The 12,601-nt window shown below is 36.1% G+C and overlaps 1 protein-coding gene across 4 annotated transcripts in view; it reads left to right on the forward strand.

The window, feature by feature from the left end:
* The window catches only part of CYLD (CYLD lysine 63 deubiquitinase), a 71,006-nt gene that overhangs the window by 331 nt on the left and 58,074 nt on the right, over positions 1 to 12,601 (forward strand). For 2 of the 4 annotated variants that reach the window (XM_058527792.1, XM_058527791.1), the window contains exons 2-5: positions 311 to 391; positions 6,030 to 6,654; positions 8,059 to 8,361; positions 10,584 to 10,689. In XM_058527792.1, the coding sequence (XP_058383775.1) occupies positions 6,151 to 6,654; positions 8,059 to 8,361; positions 10,584 to 10,689 (913 nt within the window). In that variant the 5' untranslated portion in view covers positions 311 to 391; positions 6,030 to 6,150. Of the gene's footprint in view, positions 1 to 310; positions 392 to 6,001; positions 6,655 to 8,058; positions 8,362 to 10,583; positions 10,690 to 12,601 lie in introns of those variants that run through there. The other 2 variants (XM_058527794.1, XM_058527793.1) reach the window with 2 other exon arrangements.

Here is a 12,601-nt window from a genome sequence, read left to right on the forward strand (position 1 = left end):
GAGGGGGCTCCCGAGGCGGGGGAGCGTGGTGGCCGCCGCGGGGACCTCCGCGGGAGAGAGGACGTGGGGTGGGAGCGGCGCAGGAGACCCTCTCCGCCCTCGGCCCCCACTGCGGATGGGGAAACCGCGGCGCGGGCCGCGGCCGGGCCCCCACGGCCCGGGTAGGCATGGAGAGCCCGGGGCTGCAACCTGTGCCCTCTGCGCCGCGGGGCGCGTCGATCGGCCGGGCTCGGGGCGTTCGTGGCTCCCATCCAGGAAGAGCGGTCGGGGCTCTGGCCTGGTTCATGGCGTGTTCTGCTTTTTCTTTCAGTTTCCCCCCTTCCAGGCTGAGGATGGTTTTACACAACAACCTGGAGCCCTTGAGTTGAAAGGTGCGCTCTGTTGAAACAAGGTATTCCTTCTTTTCCTTTGTGTTTCTCTGTATTACCGTGTTCCCGACCTGTGGGGAAATCGTGAGTCTGCACGGACGACAGTGTTGCTGAGTTTGGTTCTCGGCTGGGTCAGCTGCCCGGTTCTTCATGTACTTGGCATCTTTTCTAGTGCACCCCGGGGCATTTGCATGTTTCAGGATGGTTGTCATCTTCCAGCCACCAGGCCTTTCCGTCTCTGAGCCCCCAGCATTGCTGCCCCTTCCTCTCTCCAGTCTCCCTCGGAAGTTGTATCCTTGGCTCAGCTCAGGAGCGTTCCCTACCTTGCTTTTGAATTCGGGCTAATAGGGATCTTAACAAGATTGTTCCCTTTGCAGTCATTGGCTCCCAGAGAAAAATCCAGGCCCGGAGAGAGGGCGTTCATTCAAGTGTTGGTTTTCTGCACACCCCCTCACGCCCCAAATAGGTTGAATGGCCCTAGGAATTTAGCCTGCCAGTTCCCACTGGGTAGTGGGTGGATTTGAACTAGAACAGTATTAGGAGAAAATGATTTGCTGGAAATTCTTGTTAAAGTTCATGTACTGTGAATGTCAACAACACCCAGAACATTCTCTAACGTGCTGCTGCAAAATTACACGGTATTCACGCGAAGAAGCCTTCCTTTGGATGGTTACTTTTGTGAAGAGCTGATAAGACCAGGGCACTTGTTATATAAAACAGACATTCAGCATCAGATTTCTTGTTGGCGTGCCTGAACTGTGATTTTGTTTGATTTAAGGAAGTCTTTAACACAAGGAGAGAAACAGGAGTAATTATCCTGTTCATCAGACTGTTAGTATTTTGTTCCTGATTTTCACTCCATGATCTTAAATTTGTTGAGGTATTTTCATTGGTTATACAGAATTTATAGGCATCAGACATGGTATGAGGATCTAGGGAGCCAGTTTCAAATGAATCTCGAAACAAATTGTTTTTGTAATTGTGAAATTTTCCTTGTTTCTTCTTGTATGTGTAACAATGAAGTGTTGTAGGAATTGACCATGATTTCTTTTATCCAGAGAATTAGAATTACTATTTATCCAGAGAATTAGGTAAAAAATCATAAAATACTCCCAACTTCTGAGTCTTTTTCTTTTCTCTTTTTCTTCTTTTCACTTGGAAGAAGCTTTTAGTCACTTAAACAATTAGGATAGGAAATGAAATTTTGGCTTTCACTGTTGTCACCTGAGATAACCAAGTCATTCATTCCTTTCTCACGTACTGATGGGCTACCACATTGTCAGGTACTGGTTTGGGCGTTGGGAATATGAAGGTGAAGCCCTGGGGGAATTCGCAGTTTGGAAGTGTAGTGGCTGGGCTTACCTCTAGTGAGACAGCAGTGTTCCTAGTTCTTCTGACATGAATCTGCAGATGCGAGAGCCAGACTTTTTTTTAACCTCATAAATCCCACTTGTTTTAGAGACTGAATACTTGTGTACTTGGGTCGTAAGTTAATCTATGAGGAAAATTAAAACTATCTCTTTTCTGGTCATAGAGTCTCTGTATTTCTATTCTTTAGCTGTTTAGGAATATGACAACTTGTTCTTTTAGTGAGAGATGTTCTTTTTAAAACGGTAATTATTCTAGCTATCTTGAGCGTTTGGAAGAAGTCCCTGTGTCTTTTTTCTTTGGTGTTCATGCTGACCTTCCTACCTCTTTGCCTTCTGTAATTAGGGGAAGTATTTTAGTATTGTAATTTTTATTCTGATTTAGGTAGCCTCCTGTGGTTTTTAGAACAGGTCAGTTTATCTCAGGAGATGCAAAATGTTTTTGAGTTAGATCTGTCTGTTTTCTTTATTAAAGTTCTTTGAACAGTATAACCCGACGTCTTGAGAATCAAAATGACATTGTATCTTCTAGATAAGTTACCGTTGTCAATTTTATGTAGCTAATGCTGTTCATTTGTACTATATGTTATCTTTTAGAACATGGTAATTCTGACTTTTAATATTTTTCTATAAAACTTATTTCTTGATCATCTTCTTTTCATTGCATTGATAGGAAACTGGTATTTGTGCCTTCCAATTCTCATCTTGGTTTAATGACTTTATTTTAATACAGTTAAAGTCTCCTTTACTCATAATCCAGACCATCAAGAAGCTTAGATAACCAGATACGTTTTCAAATCTGTGTGACCTTGAACTGTTCCCTCATCTGTGATGTTGTCAAAAGAAAGGCCTTCTGTTCAATGTGATTTTAGGGTTAAATATATTACTGTATTCCAACTCTCTGGTAATCTTCATTCAGTACTTATAACAATTATCAGGATATTCATAATCACTTAATTTTCCAGCCTGAAATAAGTATGATGGTATTTGTTGAATCATAACGTGAAGTGTATTATTAGAGGCAATTTTTAAACAATGACCTGAAGAGTAGTAAGAGAACACAAATGAGGGCAGCCATCATATCTGAAATCTTCTGTATTTTTCAGTGTCTTACACTGTGCTGAGTGCATAAAAATGCTAAACAAAATAATACACTTTCTTGATTGATAAGGAACTCATTGACGGTTGATATGAATCTTTCCCATGTGTCTTCAGTCAGTTTTTACTGCTTGGGGTTCTTCAGACTTAATTTCACTATTGTGCTTATCGCAGTGAAAGAAGATTGTTGGCATTATGTTCATTTCTATTTCTACGGTGGGAGGAAAGTCTCTTTATTCTGCTGTAATGTCGGTATATTGAGATATTAATCATCGTTAGATTTACTGTCTTGTATACCTCTAGTACAGCCATAAAGTTCCCCATTCAACTTTCTCTATCAATTGCAATGAAGAGCATCAGTTTTTAATATGGTTGTTCCAAACCTATTCTTTTTTACTGTATTCTTTCTAAGAGAAGAAAGACCGCATCCTTTTTATTTTTGGATAATGCTTTTTAAATATTTTGTACCTTTTGCTCTGGCTGTTCTAGTTGTCTCACATGACCCATCCTGTTAGTGAGTTTAAGCTCACTCTCTCTTGTGCTACTGCAGGTTAGAAAAAAGGTACTGCTCCTTGTGTAGTTCACTTTAAATATGGCCTTTGGTAACTATTGTTAAATTGCCCTCAATCTTTTAATAACCAAAGTAATTATATCAAATTTTGTTGTGGACTGTCTCTTAAATGATTCGCAAAGAACGCTTTCGTAATCAAATTCATTTAAAATATAGTGTCCTAATGCATTACATAGAGTAATTTAGTTTTATCTTGGTAATATTTCATTAGCACTGGTGGTTTTTATTTTAAATTGTGACATGAATTGTTAAGCTAGAGAACCAATAGAGTAGGAGTTGTTGGCATATAATAATTATTAAGATTTAAGGAAGTTGTTAATTTTAATATTTGAATACATAATTTTTAGGAATAAAAAAATTATTTCTTTTCAAAATAGAATTGCCATACTTTAAAACCAATTTTTGGCCAAAAATATTTAAATACATTTTAAAGAGAACAAAACAACTACTCACTTTTTTAGAAGTTGCTTTTTGACCATCTCAACCTTCTGGGGGCAACCAAAGTAATGTGTATGCATTAAGGCCTGTGCAGTTTACTCCTAAAAGACCCATTCAGAAATTTATGTATTCCTCTCTTTGTTATTGTTTTGTTTGTTGTTTTAAACACACAAACATAGTGTCATCACCTGGCTTCTCAGAACAGATTAGAAGCAGTAAGTTGGAAAGCAGCAAAGCCATAAAAGGAGTCAAATGCATACTGCAGGAAACCACAGAAAATGGCTGAGTGCAAGGGAAAAGTATAGGCGGAAAGTCAACAGAAAGCAGACTCAAGGATTGGACAGCACAATGGAAAGCCTTTGAACAAAGTAACACCTTTGCATACTGAGAGGCACACATAATAGTTTATATTCATATGGATAATACAGTGATCAAGAAAAAAATGAGGCTATATCCTTGTTGAAAAATGTTGACATCTAGAAAGAATTTTATTCAGAAATAAGCAACACTTCATTTGGTACTTTAAAGAAATAGAGCCAAATTATGGGTTTGGGTAGCCCTCATAAGGGGTTTTGTTTATATCGTGCCAAGATAGGGGTTTTCACAGGTATCTTATATAAGTGGCAAAGATAAATTGATCCTATTCCTGCTGAAGTAGACAGTGCCCTCAAGTGGAATTAAGACAAGCACATTATAACAAAAGAAAAAAGAGAGAACCACTTGATGCTAGCTCTGCTCCTGCCCTCACTAAATGTTGCACCGATATTTCAATGAGGTTGGTTTGGAGGGGTGCCAGACTCTTTACCCTGTCTTGGGTAATCTACATGTCTCTTTCTGGCTTGGAGAGGGACAGACTTTTAGAAACTTTACCATTATAGAGTACCTCCTTATCTAGCAATGCATTCTAAAAGAAATGCTGCTCTCTGTATAGATTTGCCAGATTATTTAATCATTAAGTTAAATGGCTAAATTGAAAATTGCATTCTTTAGTTTTAGGAGCAATTATTTTTTAATTCCAAGAATAAGATAGATAAATATGATAGTGCTATCAACTGCTGCTGTTACCCAGAATAATGGAAATGGATACCTCGACCTCCCAGAAGGATGGAATAACTACTGTATTTTGAAACCAAATAGCTACAGTAATGTGACAGAGAATACATAGGAACTATTGTTTTCAGTAAGATAATTAATTAATGAATCTTAAAGTCTTAATTTGAATTAATGAAATTGTATAGTTTTTAACCATCAGTTAAAGTATGGTTGAGGAGGCTGTTTTAATTGTTAAAGATTAGTATTCTTGTAAAAATTTTAAATGAAAATTTGAGACTGAAAAAGAAATAATAGTTTGTATATTCCTTTCTAGTATAAATAGTTAAAATTGTGTTATGAAAACATTTTATATTTAATACTATACTGCAATTATGTTTCCTTGTTGCATAGTCTGAGTTTTGATGGCTACAAAATTGATATTTAAAGATATCTTTAATATAATCAGATTTATATCTGATATTTATGATTATGAGAAATTAAATGACAGCTGTGATTAACATTTGCCTATTGTAAGGACAAAATGTACAAGATTAAGGAAATGAAACTGAGTCAGAGATAAAATGTCCCATTTTTAAAATATGACACACAGATAAATGAATTGTGGTTAAAGTTTCAGAATGTGATTTTATGATATTTTTATTGATAAAAGATGTTTAACATAATAATTATTGATGGATAACTTTTTACTTAAACTACATGTACAGAAATAATAGCCTTTTTGATATGTGTGTTTTGCCCAAATACAGCAGTTTATCTATTTAAGTTAGACAGAATCTATTAAAAATGCTACTTTTTAAAGTTTAAAAATGTCAGAATATGTATATAAGGTTATCTTTTACTAGAATTTGATTTTATAAATTTCAGTACCTTGGGAACAAACATTTGTGTATTGTCTTTGAAGATACTTTACAATTGGATCTCCTTAATTAAATATGCAAAAGTACACTAGATACAAGTAATATATACCTTTTAACCTTTTTAGGTATTTTTGGAAGTATTTCATTTGTGTGTGTTTTTACTAGTCGAATGAGATTTTAAGAAGTCTTCAACCTTAATTTTAGCTTATGTAGAATGAAGTGTAAAGTTTCTTTTTGCTTGTCCTCCAGGCATTTTGATTTGCTGTTTTTTTTACAGCATGGACACCAAATTGCTAAAAACTTGCTTTGGGACTGCCAGTGAATTTATCTTTTGTGGTTTTACTACAAATTTAGTAGTTCCCTTTTTTTTGAGTTAATATTTTGGAGTTAATATCACAATGAGTTCGGGCTTATGGAGCCAAGAAAAAGTTACTTCACCCTACTGGGAAGAGCGGATTTTTTATTTGCTTCTTCAAGAATGCAGCGTTACAGACAAACAAACTCAAAAGCTCCTTAAAGTACCAAAGGGGAGTATAGGACAGTACATCCAAGATCGTTCAGTGGGGCATTCGAGGATTCCTTCTACAAAAGGCAAGAAAAATCAGATTGGATTAAAAATTCTAGAGCAACCACATGCAGTTCTCTTTGTTGATGAAAAGGATGTTGTAGAAATAAATGAAAAATTCACAGAGTTACTTTTGGCAATTACCAATTGTGAAGAGAGGTTCAGCCTGTTTAAAAACAGAAACAGACTAAGTAAAGGCCTCCAAATAGATGTGGGCTGCCCTGTGAAAGTACAACTGAGATCTGGGGAAGAAAAATTTCCTGGAGTTGTGCGCTTCAGAGGACCCTTATTAGCAGAGAGGACAATATCGGGAATATTCTTTGGAGTAGAACTACTGGTAAGTTTGATAAACCATTTTAGTGAGCTGAGTATGTGTGTTGTGTCTGTGTATATTTGTATACACCCATATTTTTTTCCCTTTTAAATACAAAATAAGTTTTCCTAGACATCTTCTGTAATTTTTATAATATTCATAATCCTTAGGATTTACTTTCTAATGATAAATTGAGATGATGCAAAGATGATGCATTGAAATCTTTTTAAAAACTACCTACCACAGTAGGAAATACAAACAGATCATGTAATTATTGGAGACTTTCATATCTTAGAAATTTTAACATAGTCTATGTTAAAAATGAACTCTAGGGGCCGGCCTGGTGGTGTAGTGGTTAAGTTTTCACACTCTGCTTCAGTGGCCCAGGGTTTGCGGGTTTGGATCTTGGGCACGGACCTACACACCGCTCATCAAGCCATGCTGTGGTGGTGTCCCACGTACAAAATAGAGGAAGATTGGCACAGATGTTAGCTCAGGCCCAATCTTCCTCACTAAAAGAAATGAACTCTACCTGTTGTAAACTAATTAATCACTTCACAAAATTGTTTGTTGTCTTGTGACATTATTGTCTATATGTTTCTCAGTTTTTCTTAATGTGTGCTATTAAGTAATAAAATTTGGATATAAGATTTTTTTAATGAGTTGCATCAATTTAAACTTACTTTTAGTTGTCCCTGATAATATATGTGAAAATCGTCTTGGAATTTATTCCTACTGAAAAGGGAACGAAGAATTCTGTGACAGGTTTCCAGAATTAATATTAATTTTCAAGGACTTAAATGTCAGTTACATTTTGACATCCTTGCAAATATTCATAAATATATATTTCATGCCTTGTTTGCTTCTTGATTTAATTTTTAAAGCAGTAATTGTAAAACAATTAGAGATCTGAATCCCAGCCAGTCCATTTACTAGCTGGGTTACCAGGTTACTTAACTAACCTACTTCTCTAGTCTGCTTCCTCATCTGTGAATTAGTGATCCTGGTGCACAACTTGCAGTGTTGTGATACATCGGTTCAGCATTTATTTAGCGTGGTGGCTGGCTCATAGAAAGTACTCAGTAAATGGAGCTAACGTGACTGTTTTTTAAAGTAAATTTTTCTTTTTATGACAGAATTGTTGTTAAAACACAAAGTATGATCCAGCCCAGCTCTCTCACAGTGGAATTATGATTTGAAATTATCAAGTCATTTTACTTCAGCATCAGATATAGCTTCTTCATTATTTTTTTAAACACCCTAAATCCAACAGCAACTGCTCATAATTATATTTCTTACGTGTCATTTAGAATTTTTCCAGTGATTTCCCTGAAATTCCCAGAGTGGATCTTTTTTCTTATGGATCATGTTTATCTGTCTATTTTATCTATCAATTGATTTTTTTTTCCTCTCTCATTTAAAAACTAGGAAGAAGGTCGTGGCCAAGGTTTCACTGATGGGATATATCAAGGGAAACAGCTATTTCAGTGTGATGAAGATTGTGGGGTATTTGTTGCCTTGGACAAGCTAGAAATCATAGAAGATGACGACAATGGATTGGAAAGTGATTATGCAGGTCCAGTGGACACAATGCAGGTTGAACTTCCCCCTCTGGAAATAAACTCCAGAGTTTCTTTGAAGCTTGGAGAAACTATAGAATCTGGAACAGTCATATTTTGTGATCTTTTGCCGGGAAAAGAAAGCTTAGGCTATTTTGTTGGTGTGGACATGGTAAGAAGCTTTTGGATTATATTATCTTTGTGAATATATCTGTTAGTTTTATGACCACTTTAGGTACAGATTAAACACTTTGAATATTTAAAGTGGACTAATTTGGAATATGTAAAGAAGATGTTCTAATTTGTGTTTGGTAAAGGAATACTGATATGGGACAAGAGTCTAGACATGGACTTACATTTACTCCTTTTTCCAGTTTGAATAAACTGGAATAATGTTTTCAATCTTTAAATTTACTGTGTGATAGCTGACCAATGGACAGAAAAACAAAACACCCAAATTTATTACATGACGTCTTATTTTCCTTTGTTTTGAAAACTTTTTTTTTTGTAATCAGAGTGTTTTCTTAGTATACAACTCACTCAAAAATATTTTTTTTATTGAGGTAAATTATATGTAACATGAAATTTGTCATTTCAACCATTTTTAAGTGTACAGTTCAGTGACATTAAGTACATTCACTTTATTGTGCAACCATTACCCCTGTGCATCTCCAGAATGCACATCATCCCAGACTGAAACTCTGTACCCATCAAACAGTAACTCCCCATTACTCACTCCCCTCAGCCACTAGTCTACTGGTAACCAGTATTCTGCTTTCTGTCTCTGTGAATTTGCCTATTCTAGGTACCTCATATAGGTGGAATCATCCAATATTTGTCATTTTGTTTGTGTCACTCATTTTTAGTGTTATCTTACAGTCATATTAGTTAGTAATGGATACATTCCAGTATGGCATGTTGAATGTTACCTGTGGAATTAAGAGAAAGAGAAGAAAAAGGCTGAGAACATTTTCATCATAGATTGAAAATATGAACAAGAATTTGTTAGATATAAAGAAGGAAATTCATACGGAATTATTAAACACTAGAGTGAGTTAGGAGAGGATGTGAGTAATAGACTCTTGTACTCAGGATGTTTTTAGTGAGTACTCACATCATTTTAGTGAGTACATTTAGTTTTATCTATTCAGGTATACTTTTTGACAGGGTATGAATGTTCTAGCATAAGTTTCCCTTATCCTGTGCTTGGAAATTCTAGGAAATTCTGTTTGATACCCATTAGTTAGACAAACATCACTATGTTGTTCAGACAAACATTTATTGAACCGTGTGAACAGTTAGAGCCAGAGTAAAACATGTGAGTCCCTCAGGATAGCTCACGATAAAGCACATCCTTAAACCATTCTTCTTTATATATTCAGGATTTGTGTAGAGGAGAGATTGTGGGCTTGGGTGGAGGGAAGGTTGGAGAAAGAGGGCCACTGGTCACTGGGGTTGGTTTCCCCCTGCTTCAGGTCATTTGGCTAAATGCTTCAACTTCCCCCTGCTTCAACTTGACTAAAGCCACTTAGGCCTTCCCCTCCTAAGGTGGCAGTCTAGGGATCATGTTGTTTACTGGGGCGGGCTGCCTAGAGGTTTGCCCCACCAGCCTTTCCCCCTGCCTCTGTCTGTCCTCCAGCTGGCTTGTGCAAGCTTTCACTCCCAACCTCTCTACTACACTCCTGGAAAGGAGAGTTGCGGCAAACGCAGTGTTCTTCATCTTGTATTTCCAATGACATTTAGCACGTTGTACACATTGGTGCTCAGGGCAGTTGTCTGACTGTCCATCTCTTAATGTAACTCCGTGAACAGCGCTGGACTAGTTGGTGCAACATTGGAATATAAGATAATTAAATATAAAAATCTCCATTTTGGAGGGAGTTCTTGCATACGCATAAAATGACAAAAGAACAATTGAAAAATAGACTTTGAATGTACAGAAAGGCATACAGGAGTTCAAATTGAGTATTTAAGAGCCCAGGGAATGTAAAAGAGTGATACGAATAAGTTGGGGTTAATAAGGGGCAGATTTCTGAGTGAAACAATGTATTATTAATAAATCTCCCTATGCAGATGGATGTTACTGTATAGACTAGGATGGTTGTCCAGTCAGGTAGGACAGATACTTTTGATTCCTTGCTCATCTGTTGGTTTACTGTAGTTGATTATTCTTGGATCTCATTTTTCCAAAAACGAAAGCAAAAAACAAATAAAAATAAACAAAAACTTTATTACTGTACCAATTATTCCTGATATATTCTTTTTTTCTTTTAGGAAAAATAGTTAAAATGTACCAATGTAAAATGTTTTGGAAGATCCTTTTCTGGAAAATATGGACTTTCATATTTACGTTTTATTGAGGAGGGTGTTAAAGTTTATTCTGTTAACTTCTAGGATAATCCTATTGGCAACTGGGATGGAAGATTTGATGGAGTACAGCTTTGTAGTTTTGCAAGTGTTGAAAGTACAATTCTTTTACATATCAATGATATCATCCCAGGTATGTTTTCTTTGTGTTTTGTATATTAATAAGGCAGTTTCTAAGATGTTTTGTGAGGATGTAAATATGAGCTTCAAGATGTGTTTTTGGAACTTGACTTTTATATTATGGAATTGTTAAATAGAATATCCTTTCTTACGCTCAAATGAAAACAATACTTAAAGATTTTTATTTCCAAAAGTATGTGAGTGTGGGGTGGTGTTTATACATTATCCTTCACTTTTTCATCACCTGTGCATTCTAAGTGGGGGAAAAAAGCCCTTTCTGATAATTAGAAGCGTCAGAAAATGTAATAAACTGCCACCTGTTTGAGTGAAAGGCTTGTTTAAACTAGAAGCCTTTAAGCAGAACCTGGCCATTTAATATAATCTAATATGCTGTGGGAGGGTTCTTGATGGATGGCCTGCAAGATCCCTTCCAGTTTTGAGATGGTGTAATTGATCAGGCTTCCTGACTCTGTATTCAGAAACAGATCACTGAACTGTACATCTTAAAAAAAATCATGAGCAACCTTTTATTTTACCTCAAACAAGAGTACCTGTGGACTGCTGTCAACTAATTGATACATTCCTATTGGTAGCGACATCAACAGCACCTTCCCCCTGCTCTTAGTAGAATTCCAGTTATAAGCTAGTCAATTAATAGTATGTTAATCATAAAACTAACAGAGGCAACCAGATGATTCTTGTTGAGCATTATGCAAGTCTGAATAAAATGAATAACATGTCAGAAAGCCTGCATTCAGTAGCCACAAATGTACAAATCCTTGAATTAGATGACATCTACTTTTTTACTTTCTTGACAGACTTATAAGGTAGGTCTTAATTATCCCCATCTTGCTGATAAGAAACTGGGGCTTAGGTAGGGCTAAGATTGCCTAGGATCAAGTCGGTGGTGGAGCCAGAATTGGGCTCCAGAGCCGTCTGGTTATCAAGCACCACTCTTTTCAGTACCTCCTCACCCCACAACCTGTGTGTACTTAGGATGTGAAGACCTGTGTAGAAAAACATACTTCTCTGCCTCGCATGTATACTTAGGAATATTGTTTCCATGGAGATGTATTTTGTGTCTAATTCTTTAAAAGCTGAATTTTACTATAGCAAGGATTACAACTGAACAAAATGGTTTTTTTTTTGCTTCCAGTGTTTTTCCATTATTGCGCATTTTGACCCAGAACACTTTTCAGTTCCCCACAGGTCATTTCAGGTCCTCAGTTTCTTTTTTTTTGTAAAAATGAAGAGGCTAATACTAGATGATCCTTAAGGTGCCTCCTAGCCTGGACTGTTTGCCCTTCCTGTTTTCCTGTTGGCTTGGCAAGTAATAAATGCTTGTTTTGCTGAGTTAGAAAGTGCTTTCTACTTGAGCTTTTAGCTTTACAGCAAGAGTACATTAATTTAGTTGGAGGTATTGGATCACGTGATAGGTTTATTTCAATTTTGCTTTGTAAAAGTCTAATATACTTTGCTTTTCTTGATTTCTTTAAAATGAGTTTTTAGTTTCTTGCAAATTGGATTCCTAACTATTTCTTTGCTTCTTTTTGGGAACAGGTGGTTCACATTTAGGGGAAAGCATACGTGTGCTTGATATTTTATCTAGTGATGTTTAATTTACCTTTTCATGCTTGTTTATGGAAATAACACAATTTATGATTTTATGTATCAAATACTTTTTAATGTTATAATAAATGCTCATTGTTTAAAAAGGAATTTTATAAAAGGTTGTTCCTTCATTAAAATATTACTAAGTTCTTCCTTAGGTTTCTTTTAGGAGTTGAGGATATATATAGTAGGAAGCAAAATAGATAAAAATTCTTCCCACATGGAGCTTTCATTCTAGTGAGTGGAGACAGACAATAAATAAGTAAAATTTATGGTCAATTAGATGATAATTGATGGAGAATGATGAACAAGGT

Source organism: Diceros bicornis, chromosome 32, assembly GCF_020826845.1.
Source record: "Diceros bicornis minor isolate mBicDic1 chromosome 32, mDicBic1.mat.cur, whole genome shotgun sequence".
In the NCBI taxonomy this organism is placed as follows: Eukaryota; Metazoa; Chordata; class Mammalia; order Perissodactyla; family Rhinocerotidae; genus Diceros; species Diceros bicornis.